This window comes from Aquarana catesbeiana, linkage group LG05 (assembly GCF_042186555.1).
Source record: "Aquarana catesbeiana isolate 2022-GZ linkage group LG05, ASM4218655v1, whole genome shotgun sequence".
NCBI lineage: Eukaryota > Metazoa > Chordata > Amphibia > Anura > Ranidae > Aquarana > Aquarana catesbeiana.
The window spans coordinates 438,585,846-438,602,269 of record NC_133328.1 but is presented as its reverse complement, the minus strand read 5'-3'; the positions used below and the strand labels follow the sequence as shown (position 1 = coordinate 438,602,269).

The following is a 16,424-nucleotide window of genomic DNA, read 5'->3' as shown; positions in this document are numbered from 1 at the left end:
ACAGAATGAACCTGTTTAATCGATACTGGTGCAAGCCAAAGTGTTTTTAATATAGAGGACTTACCTCCAGGATTATTATCTACAAATGTTATCTCTGGTGTTGGCCTAACCGGGACCTCTACTGATTTGGTTGAGTCCAAGCCACTTAAACTCAGGCTAGGACAGCAAACAGAAATTGTCACTAAAGTGTTAGTTTCAGATACAGTTCCTACCAATCTTTTGGGAGCTGACATTTTGAACCAAATTTTAGCAAACATAGACTACACTCCTACAGGAGTCCAAGTGGTCAGTAGTCTGTCAGGAGAAGTTTTAAATTCTGCCTGTGGAGTGTTTTTAATCCAAAACTCCACTCCGCCATTTCCACCAGAATTGAAAGTGATTCCCGCTGAATTATGGGCCACCAGCAAATATGATGTAGGTATGCTGGATTGCACCCCAGTCATGATAAAAATTAAACCAGGAGCCCATCTCCCACAGATTAAACAGTACCCACTGAATATTGCTCAGACTGAGGGGATAAAGGATCAAATCACTCAAATGAAAGCAGCAAGGGTTGTTGTACCAATTAAGTCCCAATCAATACACCCCTGATCCCAATTGCAAAGAAGCCAGACAAGAAGGGTGGGCAGGTGACATACCGCATGGTGCATGATTTGAGAGCCATTAACAATATAATTGAGGCAGGTACCCCGAACATGCCCAACCCCCGCACTTTAGTAAGTGGAATACTTGCCTCCAGCACCTGCTTTACAGTGATTGATCTTGCAAATGCTTTCTTTTCGGTGCCCCTGCACCCAGATTGCTGGCAACTTTTTTCATTTACCCATGATGCCCAAAAGTTAGCATGGACAAGATTGCCCCAAGGCTGTGTGAGTAGCCCCTCTGAATATAATACTGCGTAAAAGCAAGTATTGGACCAATGGCCCCCCCCTCACACCCAAACACAGTTTTGCTTCAGTACATAGACGATTTGCTTATTTGTTCTGATACAAAGGACATTTGTAGCAGAGAAACAGTAAGCATTCTCATGTTTCTCTATAACAGTAACAACAAAGTTAGCAAAGATAAGCTACAATACTGCCAAGAGAAAGTGATCTTCCTGGGTCACTGCATTTCACATGGAATCCGTCACCTAACCCCAGATCGAGTTAAAACTCTACAAAACTTTGAAAAGCCAAGAAATGTACGGCAACTACGTACCTTCCTGGGGTTAGTGGGATATTGTAGGGACTGGATTCCAAATGCATCAGAACTTATGGCTCCTCTGTATGAGGCTACCACTAGAAACCCTTTCAAACTCACATGGGACAATGAATTGCAGATGAAGGAGCTTATTAAAATTTTGTCTGAAGCTCCCGCCATTGGACTTCCTGACTATACCAAGACTTTCTTGTTGTTCTGTTATGAAGTCAATGGATTTGCTGCAGGTGTACTCTCCCAGCTACATGGAGACAAACAGAGGCCTGTGATGTATGTATCAGCCTTATTAGACCCTGTCATCAAAGGCTCCCCCAGTTGTATGCGAGCCATAGCAGCCTGCATTTTGCTGCTAGACAAAGTAACTGAGCTTGTACTAGATTCTGCTCTGATCCTGTATGTGCCACATGCAGTACAGGAAATCATGAATCAAGTAAATACCAGACATGTGTCTGCCAGTAGATTTGACAAGTACCAGTCTACTCTTTTTGCTCCATCGAATTTAACAATCAAATGATGTGTTACTTTAAATCCGGCTACTCTTCTTCCTATAATTGATGAGGAAGATGCAACAAATGGTACTGATGTAGAACCTGAGAGTTTTTCTCATGATTGTATGGCTCTGATGGAGGTAGAAAGGGCCTCTGTCACACCAGCAAAAGATGAGCCTTTATCAGATTGTGATACACACTTATTCGTAGATGGTTCCAGATTTTACACTGATGATGGTCAGCCACACACAGGGTTTGCTGTAACCACTACAGACACCATTTTACATCAGGAAGCATTTGACACCCCAGATGTCAGCACAGGAAGCAGAGTTGCGTGCTATAGTCAAAGCATGTCATCTCCTAGAGAATCAAAGGGGAAACATTTACACTGACAGCAGATATGCGTTTGGAATAGCTCATGATTTTGGGCCTATCTAGAAAGCACAGAACTTTCTGACTAGTGCAGGGAAGCCAGTGAGACATGCAAAATTCATAGAGTGGCTATTTGAGGCTTTTCAGAAACCAGCAGAAGTTGCCATCTTGAAGGTAAAAGGGCATGCAAGGGGAAATGACATGACAGCCAGAGGAAATGCTTTAGCGGACCAAGCAGCAAAGGATGCTGCCCTTATGGCATTTGGAGTCACACCCACTGTAGGGGTCATCCAGGTAGCGGGGGACAGATTCCCCTCATCAAGAGCAGTGGGATTTAGAAACTCTAATACAGTTGCAGAACCAGAGCCCTGATGAAGAGAAGGATAAGTGGATCAAATGTAATGCTACCCAAAATCAGCAGGGCCTGTGGAGCGCTGACAACAGGTGGTGTCTACCATGGAGTTTGTACCCAGTTTTAGCACAACTGGCACATGGTGTCAGTCATCTTGCTAAGGGCGCGATGGTGGCACTTACTGACTGCTATTGGATAGCACCTGGATTTAGTGCATTTGCAGCTAGGTTTTGTGCTTCATGTCTCACTTGTGCTCTGTACAATGCAGGGAGGCCTGTCCATGTTCCCCAAAAGCATTCTCCTAAGCCAGATTTCCCTTTCCAAAGAATTCACATAGATTACGTTCAGATGCCCAGAAAAAGCACCTATGATTTCACTTTAGTGTGTATTGGCATGTTCTCAGGTTGACCCGAGAGCTGGCCAGTAGCTAAAGCAAATGCAAAAACAACAGCAAAGAAAATTTTGAATGAAATAGTTTGTAGATATGGAGTTCCTGAAACTATTGAGAGTGACAGAGGAATCCATTTTACTGGGGAAGTAATGAAAGAGGTATTGGAAGCTCTTCACATACAGCAAGCTTTCCATACACCTTATCATCCACAAAGTAGTGGTAAAGTTGAGAGACTTAATGGAATTTTGAAAAACAGATGTGCAAAAATTAAAGCAGATACAGGAAAAGGATGGGTGGAAGCTTTGCCATTAGCCCTATATTCTGTACGAACTACCCCTAAACAACCACATGGGCTGTCCCCCTATTTGGAGGGCCACCCAAAACAGGGCTATATTTTCCCCAACAGTTGCAGGCTTCTCACTCTAGTCTGTTAGAATATGTTCAGATTTTGCAAAGAACATTGAATAAAATACATGCAGGTGTTTATAACTCTATCCCCGACCCAGATTCTGTTTCAGGTATTCACAGAATCCAACCAGGTGACTGGGTGGTGGTCAAGCGACACGTCAGAAAGCCGCTAGAACCAAAATTTGACCGACCACATTTGGTGCTTTTGACAACCGGTTCCGCTGTCAAGTTGGAAGGAAAGCCCACCTGGATTCACGCCAATCACTGCAAGAAAATCCTGAAGTGATGATATCCTTTGAAAAAAATTATGATGATGTTTCTTTTCTTTTTGTTGTTTGTGAGAACTGGAAAAATAACCCTTTCATCCAAATGTTAAAATTGTATGCAACCCATAGCAACGCTAGTAACTGCTGGGTGTGTTCTCACTTACATCCCCAAACAGGAACAATACCCATGATAGCAATGCCTCTCAAATTCACTGATATAAACAGGACCAGAATAAATGGCTCATACATAGTCTCCACAGCTAATGAGCACAGATCAGTAACTTTGATGGTTTCAAAACAGATAAACACTCCACAGATTTGTTTAAACATTACATGCCCATTTAACACTAAATGTACACGGTTGGGCAATTCAGATTGCACCGGAGCAAAAATGACAGCTTATGGAGGAAACTATGGTCAATATTATTATATCCCAGACCCAGAACTAAATAGAACCCTTTATTAGTACAAATTGTTCCCAATATGTGAAAATATCGGTTACCTGAGATTCCATGTTACTGCTTCCAGTTTTTTAGGAGCAGGCATACCATCCATATGTAGAGGGTTATATTATATATGTGGAAAAAAAAGCTTACGCCTGGCTTCCTACTAATGTTACAGGTACATGTTATATTGGGAAGTTAGCACCTGCTTTGGCTGTTTGCAAAGATACAGTGCGACCAGATCAAAGTCCAGAATACCCTTTAGTGTTCAAAAGAAAGGTGTTCACTGAAGGTGACATGGCATGGTCATGGTTCCCTTCCTGGACAGGATGGGGAATTGAAGCAATGAAAAGAATAAATAATTACACTAGAATTGTAGATTATGTAGATTAGTGGAGATTATTAACCTTACTACCACTGATATAGATTTATTAAATGAAGAAAAAAAGTAGTATTAGAGCACAGATTAACGCTAAATTATCTCATTGCAGCTCAAGGTGGGATGTGTAAGGTATTTCACACTGACTGTTGTATATACATTTCTGACAATGAGGACATTATTAAAGGGCATCTTGCTAAGATAAGAGAACTACAGAATAAGGCCAGAGATATTGCTAAAGATGGATGGAATCCCTTTTCAGGGTTTAGGAGGTTTTGGTGACTTTTTATATGGCATAGCAACATGGTTACAGAAACTAGGCGCTTACATTGTGATGTTCCTATTTCTCATATTTGTTATTTACTTCCTCATCAGGCTATGCCTCTGTGTGACTACCCGCTGTACCAACAAATGTACCAGCCCTGATGAACCCATTATTGTGAGAAAGCTATGAGAGAGCTGAACAGGACGCCGTCTCTCTGCGCCAATGTAACAGAAGTTACCAGCAATCGGCTGAATGTAACGCGGAGAAGAATGGTGTCAAATAAACAAAAGGAGGGAAATGACATGGACATTCATGGTACTGTTCATTTAAGCACAAGAGACTCCATTTTGTTCTCACTGTTGAAATATGTTCTGTAACCTTCACCTAACACACAGACACATCTCCTACTAAATGCTCTCTACTCCCCCCTCCTTTCTCAATGTTTTACTTTTGCAATTGTTCTATTTGTTAGCTTTTAATAACATATTTCTATTTGTTAGTTTTTAATAACATCTCACACCATCCCTTTCTTATCTATGTATAAAATAACATGTAATAATACATTTTGGCTGAACGGACATTTTAAGCACAGTGGTTGAGTCCTGTGAATCTGTACCTGCAGCTGCAGTATTAACTTTTGTTTTAGAGTCCCAATCAGAAATAATTCCATAACAATCTCTAGCCGACAGGTGCTAAAAATATATGTATCCAAATGTGCTACTTAAAGTGGTTCCAGGCCACTAAGTTTTTTATGCATTAAAGTAAAGAACCTTCATTGTCACAGAATCCCCCCCTTACTCCCCTTATACCTACCTGAGCACAATTTCGATCCACTGCTGTGCATGAGAGCAGTGACTCTCTTTGCTCTCTCCCTCCTCACAAGGCAGATTAATAGCAGCGGGAGCCATTGGCTGCTGTCAATCAAATTTTGTGACAAGGGAGGGGGGGGGCAGGGCCAAGCAGACAGGGCAGCTTGAGAGTGAGTCTGCACAAGTCCCCTCGTAGAAAGCGTCTTTCTATGGGAGCAATCAGCGAGGGGGGGAGTAGCCAGGAGCACTGGTGGGGGACTCCAGAATTTGAGGATCGGGGCTGCTCTGTGCAAAACCATTGCAAAACCATATTTGTTATTTTAAAAAAATAAAGCTTTACAATCACTTTAATGCCCTATTTAAACACTAAAAGGCATAAAATAAAGGAAGGAGAAAAAGATGATAAAAATGTTTTGGGACTGTAGGGGATTTAAGGAGAAAAGGGCCCGGGGATTCAAGTGGTTAAACTATTAAAATTACCCAAAATCAGTTTTTATGTTAGCTTCCTGCAATATGCCACATAGCAGGAACCAAACAGGAAGATAAATGGACAACCTTACATGGCAATTAAATTCTAGGGCATAACATAGTGCTGTCAGTTTAACACTTGGAGCTTGCTGACGGGGGGGGGGGGAGTAGAGTAAAGTCCTCGTTAATCTGATAATGCTTATTCGTTGCACTAGACTTCTTGCATTACAAGACGTCTATTGACAGGTAAGTCATATATCATATGTTATTCAAATATATCACATTTCTACTGATCCACAGAGAAAACTTCAGTAGGTTCCTCACCTGCTGGGAAAAATATACTGGCCAAAATGTTGCTGGCTTAATCTCTTGTTTTTTATGTTTCCATTTCCTGAAAAAAAGAAAAAATACATTTTATTTTGATCAGTTTTGTTTTCTTACTATGAAGCCAAACTAGTTTAAAGCTTAAATTTAATACATATTTAGGCAGGATGCAGCACCAAAAAATTTGCCACATCATGTAAATGGTTTCATGCACACAGCCATATTGGGGGCATACAGCATGAAGAGCCAGTGTAAACAATTTCCTAGAACCTGCACCTGCTGCATACAGATGCCCATTGAGATGAATTAGAAGATATGGCTGTACATGGCTATGCACCAGGGTACAAGGACTGTAGCATGTATAGGAGTATACTAGGGTTCTATTTAACAATGCCCCTTAGAGACCCTTCCACTGTTAGTGCAATTTGGCCATACCTACCAGTGCAGCTTTACTACTCTCCTCCACCACCCATCAGGGGTTGGAGTCAGATTAGTATGGCATTTGGTCTAAGCACTGACAGGCTGATCCCCCACCCCTTAAACCTTTGCACCAATGCTGGCAGCACTCATAAGTCTATTTCTCAAAGACACTGAGAATGTGCACTTAACTCATTTGGTTGACCATGGAGAGGCCTGTTCTGAGTAGAACCTGTCATGTTAAACCGCTGTATGGTCTTAGCCACCGTGCTGTAGCTCAGTTTCGGGGTCTTGGAAATCTTCTTATAGCCTAAGCCATCTTTATGTAGAGCTACAATTCTTTTTTTCAGATTCTCAGAGTGTTCTTTGCCATGAGCATCTCATGACAACATAGTCATCATGGATACAGAAGGGAGGAGATAGTCTGCAATGGTGTGGCGGAATTCACATCCTCAAAGTAGCCCCTGGAAAGGAGACCATATTACCGTGCTGGGTGCACATGATATGGGCATAGACCGAATCACATCCTACCCAACTTGAGAAAAAATTGATTGTATATAATTAAATATATAAGAGATGGATAGCAAATCCATCATAGCAGACAATATGCTTGAAAGTAATGGATAATGCTGAGAGCACAATGGAGGGGTTGTGCAGAGTAAGCACGCAAATACAAAATAAAGGACAAAAAAAGGGGCAAAACAATTGATGCTTTTCCGTGCCGGTGGGACGCCATTGCGTTGTGCCCCTCCGTGGCGCTCTTGCATCGCTTCACTGCACGTGCACCATGTTGGTTGCTTGGTGTTTCCGTGCTGTCTGCACGGCTCATGCGCGTTGCGTTCTCTGCTCTTGTGCCGTGTGTAGGTGCAGCGCATCAACGTCCCGCGGGGCCTACCTATGGGAGGATGGGAGGAGACGACTAACACCCAGCTAATCTGCATTATTGCGGATTAGCTGTCTGTTTGGATTGCATTTATAGCACGCTCAAACTGGATCAGATAGGGTAAAGTAGAAGATGTTTCCTGGAGTCGCTGGTGGAACTTGCCATTGTGAAACAAGCTGCCTGGGTAACTTTATTATCATGTATACTATTGGCCTCTATCTGTCATTACTCGGTTTGTTTTTCAAACTCTTTGACACAAAGTACCTCCATTTATATATATTTTCACCTTTTTTTTCATGCATTTTTGGGGTGCTTTCCATTTTTGACAGTGTCCATACCAGACAGCACTGCCCCATTGCACAGATCCACAGACTCCCTGGTTGTTTATCTCCTTGTTTGTCCATCTGCCTGTTAGTGACATCATCTTTGGACTTAAGTAGGTTTCATCATTTGGGTTCCATTGTGGAAGGGGAAAATTTTCCCCTTCCAACTCCTGTGTTCCCTCACTGCATATTGATTTTCATTATGCCATCCTAGTTTGTTTTTTCCAGACACCCTATTGGTTAGGCCTCAGTGCACATGTCAGCCTGCTGTTTGTCTGGCCTTCCAGACTCCAGCTGGGCTGGTGGGTGTGACCAGGGGATATCTATCCCCTCACATTCCATGGTCCCTTCTCCTCCCCTTGACAGTTAAGTCAGCCAGCATTTGGTTGATGGGATCTGCGGGAGACTCTATGCCACAATGTTTTTTCCTCTCTTTTAATCTCTATGGATGCTCAAATGTACTTGCTTAGTGATTATAATATAAGTAGTGCTATGCCCATATTACTCTATGATTATGTAGTATTTTTTGTTAGGGTTTGTTGGCTGACTACTTTACACTTAAATTTCATAGATACTGTACTCCCTGTCAAAATCCCTGGTGAAGGAGACAATTCATCTCTGAAATGGTGCTATGGTTAAGGAAGTTGTATCATCTCCCTTTGCAATTTTTCTGTATATTCTATTGCATCCATGGCTATGTGTTATATATGTATTTTATATGTATGATATTTCTAATAAATTTAATATATTTTTTCTACAACCCTGATGTGGTAGTGCCTTTAAAGTCCCACCCCTAGGGGGTTCCTCCTTTTCTTCCAATGTGAGAGACCAATGTGAGAGTGGGTGAAAGAAGAGTGTTTCAAAATTCCAGTAGAGAGGTATAAGAAACTCATTGATGGCTACAGGAAGTGATTGATTTCAGTTATTTTTTCCAAGGGGTGTGTTACAAAATACTAAATTGAGGGTGCCAATAATTTTGTCCAATCCATTTTTGGATTCCAAGTTTTGCGTCAAATTTGTCAGATGTGTGTTTTTGTTTCTCCACTTTTTTGTGTCACACCAATTCAACCAAAAGAAACATGAGCATGCCTAAACATTTGTAATTGCAACAATTTTCTGGGTGAAGTGGTGCATTATCTGACAGAAATGCAGGGGTGCCCATATTTTTGGCCATGACTGTACAGTATAATATGGGTTCCTCATACCGCACTCTGCGTTCCAGTCCTAACCCTTCTAGCTTGCATGTGCATGGAGATTTTCTGTGATTGGTAGCCACTGGTTCCCATTTGCTGTACATACGAGGTGGTATCAAAAAACCTTCTCCAGAGTGCTCAGGACCTCAGACTGGGCCGAAGGTTTACCTTCCAACAAGATAATGACCCTAAGCACACAGCTAAAATAGTGAAGGAGTGGCTTCACAACAACTCCGTGACTGTTCTTGAATGGCCCAGCCAGAGCCCTGACTTAAACCCAATTGAGCATCTCTGGAGAGACCTAAAAATGGCTGTCCACCAACGTTTACCATCCAACCTGACAGAACTGGAGAGGATCTGCAAGGAGGAATGGCAGAGGATTCCCAAATCCAGGTGTGAAAAACTTGTTGCATCTTTCCCAAAAAGACTCATGGTTGTGTTAGATCAAAAGGGTGCTTCTACTAAATACTGAGCAAAGGATCTGAATACTTAGGACCATGTGATATTTCAGTTTTTCTTTTTTAATAAATCTGCAAAAATGTCAACAATTCTGTGTTTTTCTGTCAATACGTGTTGTTGTGTGTACATTAATGAGGGAAAAAATTAACCTAAATGATTTTAGCAAATGGCTGCAATATAACAAAGAGTGAAAAATGTAAGAGGGTCTGAATACTTTCTGACCCCACTGTATATATATATATATATATATATATATATATACACACACATATACATATATATTTTATATTTTTTTTTTCATAGTCTACATATTTATTGTACATAACATTATCTTGCAACATTACAATAGATTGAGGGCTGGTTACAACACATAATTTATTACATGAAGAGTCTGCACTCTTCTCTTATAAATCAACTTGTGTAAATATTCAATTCACTTCAATTAGCCAATCATGACGAGTAAAACAATTTTAAATGATTTCATCTGCACAATTGGGTATTGATAGGAAACTGGAATGATTGGATAATTAAAGTGAAAATTCACATAGACAACATACAGTTAATTTTGACACTTGCCTTTCAATTGACATTCATGTGAGCCATCTTGCAGATTATGGTATAAGGTGTAAAACCACCCTTTACTTTCACATTCAGTCAGCAAAGGATACAATATAGTGAAAGGAAGACAACCCCTACACAGGATCTGCAGCCCACTTCCGCTACCCAACTTTTATTTTTGTATTAAAATTTTTGGTTATAACAATTATTTGTTCAGCAAGACTTCACATGGGCTTGAGATGAAAACTATTAGACCTTGTTCACTAGGCCTTGTTCAAATGACAGTTAGCATGCCTCAATATAGCAAACACCCAAAATACACTTATGCTTGTTAAAGCAGATTTAGCTTACAAAAAATCTCACAAAAACCTCCACCGAACTGATGTCCAGGAAAAGAAAGTAGCCTCAGAGGAAGAAGGTGTAAAAAATAGCTTCTCCTTTTTAAAATGTTCCTTGAGTGACTGTCATGACCATTCTCTTGATACAATATTTTTTGAGTGACAGATGTGGCACAAGTATGTGGACCAGGAGTTCTGTCTTCTCTTGTTTCAGGCGTTTTCCAAGTCAGTAAGTAACAGCTAGGTAAATAGCATATTCCGGAGAAGGTCAGCCTTTAGCAATGCTCTTTCCTGGACGCCTCATAAGTCAGGCTCTGCAAGCCCCATTTAGTTGAACTTTTCAGAACACTATGGCTTCAAGGCTTCCTTTTTGAATGCCACAAGTAAAAAACAAAAAAAAAAAAAAAACCCACACATTTTCTATCATTGACTGTTCTGCTCGTTGGCAGCTTTAATAGCTCAATTTCCTCAGTTTTGTAGCTTTGTACATAACTTCAACTCTGCTTCTGAAACTGGTTTTCAAAGAATGTGTGGCCGTGTATCTACCACCAGTTGGCAAAAACATATGATACAAATATATTTTAGCAAATGTGCTGTGTATTATCCACTGACATATTTGTTATACTTTTTGGTCCTTTTGAAACAGAAAGCATTCTCCACCTGCCGGATTTTCTTATATTCCTTTTTAACACTGAAGGTCACATAACACATATCTGTAGAATACACTTTTTCTCATGCTTCATGACCATTGCTAACTCACTGTAATTGTTTTTTCAGACTAATGGTTTGTTAAATATTTTATAGCTCAGGCAAGTATTTGTATACGCATCAAGAGGTTTATTTCAGAAATAGTTGAAAATAAACTCTGACGGAAAGCTAGAAAAAGGGCAGAGAAACTGACACTCTCTAGCAAGAAAGCTGACCAAAAATAACTTGCAAGGGTAGGTTGTGTTGCTCATTTATTTATGAACCTTTATTTCTTGTTATAGACCATGCAGTTTTCCAGGTAGAATGTTCAAACTTAAAGAATTAACATTTTAACTAAGTTCATCATTCAACTGATACAATAAGAATTCATATGTAGAAATAAAGGGAGTATTTGCTCTGAATAGTAAGTCATGGCGCACTCCAGTCAAACCCAAATATTACAAAGAACATTCAGTTACAAGAAAGACATACTTGGATTTTTGCAATAATGTTTAAATGTGGTCTGATTTCTTCATAAATTTGTTTAAAAATAAAGGTAGTCTTGTTTAATAAGCTAATATTGCCATATACAGTTGTGCTTATAAGTTTACATACCCTGGCAGAATTTATGATGTCTTGGCCATTTTTCAGAGAATATGAATGATAGCACAAAAACTTTTCTTTCACTCATGGTTAGTGTTTGGCTGAAGCCATTTACTATCAATCAACCGTGTTTACTCTTTTTAAATCATAATCACAACAGAAACTACCCAAATGACCCTGATCAAAAGTTTATATAACCCAGTTCTTAATACCGTGTATTGCCCCTATAACATCAATGACAGCTTGAAGTCTTTTGTGGTATTTGTGGATGAGGCTCTTTATCTTCTCAGATAGTAAAGTTGCCTATTCCTGTTGGCAAAAAGCCTCCAGTTCCTGTTAATTCTTGGGCTGTCTTGCATGAACTGCACGTTTGAGATCTCCCCAGAGTGGTTCAATGATATTGAGGTCAGGAGACAGATGGCCACTCCAGAACCTTCACTTTATTCTGCTGTAGCCAATGACAGGTCGACTTGGCCTTGTGTTTTGGATCATTGTCATGTTGGAATGTCCAAGTATGTCCCATGCCCAGCTTCCTGGCTGATGAATGCAAATGTTCCTCCAGTATTTTTTGATAACTTGCTGCATTCATCTGCTATCAATTTTGACCAAATCTCCTGTGCCTTTGTAGCTCACACATCCCCAAAACATCAGCAATCCACCTTCGTGTTTCACAGTAGGAATGGTGTACCTTTCATCATAGGCCTTGTTGACTACTCTCCAAATGTAGTGTTTATGGTTGTCACCAAAAAGCTCAATTTTGGTCTCATCACTCCAAATGACTTTGTGCCAGAAGGTTTGAGGCTTGTCTCTGTGCTGTTTGGTGTAAGCAGGATACTTTGTGGCATTTGCGTAGTAATGGCTTTCTTCTGGTGACTCGACCATGCAGCCCATCTTTCTTCAAGTGCCTCCTTATTGTGCATCTTGAAACTGCCACACAACATGTTTTCAGAGAGTCCTGTATTTCACCTGAAGTTATTTGTGGGTTTTTCTTTGCATCACAAACAGTTTTCCTGGCAATTGTGGCTGAAATGTTAGTTGGTCTACCTGACCGTGGTTTAGTTTCAACAGAACCCCTCATTTTCCACTTCTTGATTAGAGTTTGAACACTGCTGATTGGCATTCTCAATTCCTTGAATATCTTTTTTTTTTGTTATTAAGAGTTTTCATAAACAAAGCAAATAGTATCATATAACACATAATCATGTTACAAGTAGATAGTCCAACTAGAAGGAGGCATAGAATTCAAACTTGGGAAAGTATGTGTCAGCAGGTGTTGCCTCTAAGATAATTATTAAAGGGGTTGTAAAGGTAATTTTATTTTTTTTTTAAAATAACTAACATGTCATACTTACCTTCACTGTGCAGCTCGTTCTGCACAGAGTGGCCCCGAACCTGCTCTTCTGGGGTCCCTCGGCGGCTGTTTCAGCTCCTCCCCGCAAGAACTAACCACCTTAATGCGAGCTCCCTCGCATGGTGGTTAGTTGTTGCGGGCGCGCTCCCGTGATACAGCCGGCGGCTATAGCCGCTCACTGTATCACTCGGCCCCGCCCCCCGGCGCGCCGCGTCATCGGATGTGATTGACAGCAGCACGAGCCAATGGCTGCGCTGCTTTCAATCCATCCACTGCAGCCAATCAGCAACCAGGCTGAGCTGCAATAGAGATGACGAGAACGAGCAGCGGAGATTCGAGGTGTCAGGTAAGTAAAACGGGGGGGCTGGGGGCGGCGGTATTGTCAAAAGTTTTTTCACCTTAATGCATATAATACATTAAGGTGAAAAAATTTTTACCTTTACAACCCCTTTAAGTCAGCCACATTAAGACCCCTATCGTAGTGAGGAGTGCACTTCAAGCTTGCTTGGTTTACGTTGGAATGAAAAACTTCTTAGAAAAGTAACCAGTAATGCTTCTATAGATACTATAAGACAGGCAGGGAATAGGATATGCGTCCGACTATTATGTCAGCCTTCGACTCCTCAGCCTTTTAGTAAAGCACAGTAAGAAATAAAAATAAAGAAGAGGGAGAAAAGAGGAGAGAAGAGAGGAAAGAAAAAGGAACAAAGAACAGAGGGGTAAGAAAATGGGGGAAGGGGGGGGGGGAGAGGATGGGGGAGCACTGTAAGTGAAGTATGTGAGGAGGGGGTGGGATTACCACCAGCTACCCTCCTCAGTAAACTCTAGGTATTGTGAAATCTACTGCGCCTTTTAAGGATTATCCCAACACAAGTCCTGATATTGCTGTGAATTTCGGTATTCGAGCCATGGTGCCCATACTATCGAAAAGTGTGTTATTCTGTCCTGTGCAGTGCAAATCAACTCCTCCATTGCTGCTATCCGATTGATCCGTGTCATTCCTTTATGGAGGGGGGTGACTTGGATCTCCAGTGCACTGGAAGACACAGCCTAGCGGGATTAATTATGTGCATAGCTATTGACCTATAGTCTTTTTTAAGGGAGATTTTGGAGATGTGAAGGAGGTACTGCGCTGGTGAAAATTCCAATGAGAGCGAGGATATCTCCGTTGCAACTTCGTGGACTTTACGCCAATACGGCTGAATCAGTGGGCATGTCCACCAGATATGGAGGAACATGCCTAGACCCTGTTCATATCTCCAGCACTGGTCTGAGACCGTCGGGATGCATTTATGTAGCATTTCCGGTGTTCTATATCACCTTCTTTTGACTTTATAACCGTTCTCCTGAGTATGAACGTTCAGAGAGCCCTTGTGAATGTATAGATGTAATCTATCCCAGGCAGTGTCATCAATCGCCATGTCCAGCTCGGTCTCCCAGTAGGCATGTTCCGACTTCAGGGATGCATAAGGCTCCCCAAACATTGTGGCATAAAGCCCCGAAATTAGATGACTCTGGGGAGAGGAGCTAGAGCATAATGATTCCAGGAAGGTAGGATTTTTCGCAAAGTTATATCTATTCGAGGGGCGGTCCAAGAAATGTTTCAATTGGATATAGGCCCAAAAGGGGAAAGACTTTGCATTTGACAATGATGCCAATTCTCCTTGTTGGAGGAACCTTCCTCTGGAAAAAAAGTGCTTAGCCTGCATTTCTGCATATGGCCATTCTGCTGCTAGGAAGGTCCCCTCCATGCCCGGGGGAAGTCTGGGTTACTTCTGATAGGTGTGATCGCACAGTGTGAGTTTGAAAGTGAGTGGACTCTACACGCCCTATCGAAAGCATGTAAGGTTGCTCCTATGAGAGGATGAGAGTGTACATAAGTCGGTACGTGTGTCTTTGGGAACCATGGAATGTATTGGAGTTCGGTACCCGAAATCAATTTTTCCAGTAACACCTAGCCTGTCAGAGGAGGTCTCGGAACGGACTTGCTGTTGGGCACTCTGGTGTGCGCCGGTCCGTGCTGGCGAGCGTGCCCGTTCGCGCCGTTGTGCGGGCGCATGCTTGGCGCCAATCACCCTATTTAATCTGCTGGAACTTCCTGCTCGGTGCTGCCTGATCTGCAGCTCCCAGTTCCTGTGTTCCTGTTACCTGTCTGCTTGTTTGATCTCCTTGTGACCCGGCTTGTTTTTTGGATCCCTCTCTGCTAGCTGCCTGCACCTGACTCTGGCTTCCCTTGACCACGAATTTGCCTGCCTGCTGCCAACCCTGCCTGTGACCCAGACTTTGAGCCTGCCTGTTCCTCTGTAACGTGCTGACTACTTGCTGCCAACTCTGCCTGTGACCGGACCTGCCGTTTTTGCTCCTGCTCTGCACCAGCTGCCTATACTCCAGCTTGCCAAGTACTTCCAGTCTATCTGAATCAGGATCCTGGGCCTTACTTCCGCAAGTCACCCGCCAGGCTCTCTTACCACTCTGTGCTCCTGTGCCTTCTGTTCACACTACCAGGGGCCAGGAACCAGATACGTACGGGAGGCCTTCCCCCTGCTACATCGGGTTCGTCAGTCAGGTACGTGTAAGTCTGACACAGCCCTTATATTTAGTATGGATCCGCCAGTCTACCGCCCGAGTTAGATGAACTGCCCAGTAGTATCTCTGGATGTCTGGGAGTCCAATTCCACCCCCCCGACTTTAGTAGAACTAGCTTAGCCCACCCCACTCTCGCTACTTCAGTTCCCCATAGAAAGGCCTCTAGTAAGCTACCTGAAGCACATGGTGAATGGGAGAGGGCGTTGAAGGCTTTAAGAAAGTTTGGTGCCAAGAGGTCAGCAAAGCTTTTATAATATTGTACTGAAAAATCATCTGGCCCCGGGATTTTGCCAGGTTTCCCGGCCTTCAAGGCTTCCCCCCACTCCTCCAATGACAGTGGTGCTTCCATGGTTTGCCAGTCATCCGTAGATAACGGCCGGGGGCTGTATTTGGCCAAAAATCCTTTTATGAGCTCCAAGTGCGCATCCGCCGATATGGATCTGTGTTCGTGTGATTCAAGATTATATAATTTGCTATAAAAATGGTGAAATTGTTTGGCAATGTCCTCATTTCTGGAGTGAGATACTCCTCCCGAGTCCACTATGTGGTGGACAGTCGATGTAAGTGTACGTCTGTGTGTGAACCTTTTCAGTAGCCTTCCTGGTTTATTACCCTGTTCGTAGAATAGTTTCTGTGAAAGAACCTGTCTCTTTCATGCCCGAAATAGAGGAAATAGTTCCTTTAGGAGGATCACCCGCGTGTCAGCTAATTCCTGTGCTACCCTTACTGCTAGTGATGTTATGTTGTGCTTCCAGTAGAGCTATTTTGTCAGTCAGGGCTCAGATCGCGATTTGCTGTGCTTTTTTCTTCCTGGCAGCAATAGCTAACAGGCGTCCCCGTACATCGCATTTATGCACTTCC

General features: G+C 42.2%; 1 protein-coding gene across 2 annotated transcripts in view; it reads right to left on the bottom strand.

Annotated features, from left to right (window-relative positions):
• The window catches only part of LOC141145026 (CD226 antigen-like), a 157,626-nt gene that overhangs the window by 10,499 nt on the left and 130,703 nt on the right, over nt 1–16,424 (bottom strand). For both annotated transcript variants that reach the window (XM_073631269.1, XM_073631270.1), the window contains one exon: nt 6,166–6,232. In XM_073631269.1, coding sequence (XP_073487370.1) covers nt 6,166–6,232 — 67 coding nt within the window. The remainder of the gene's footprint in view (nt 1–6,165; nt 6,233–16,424) is intronic.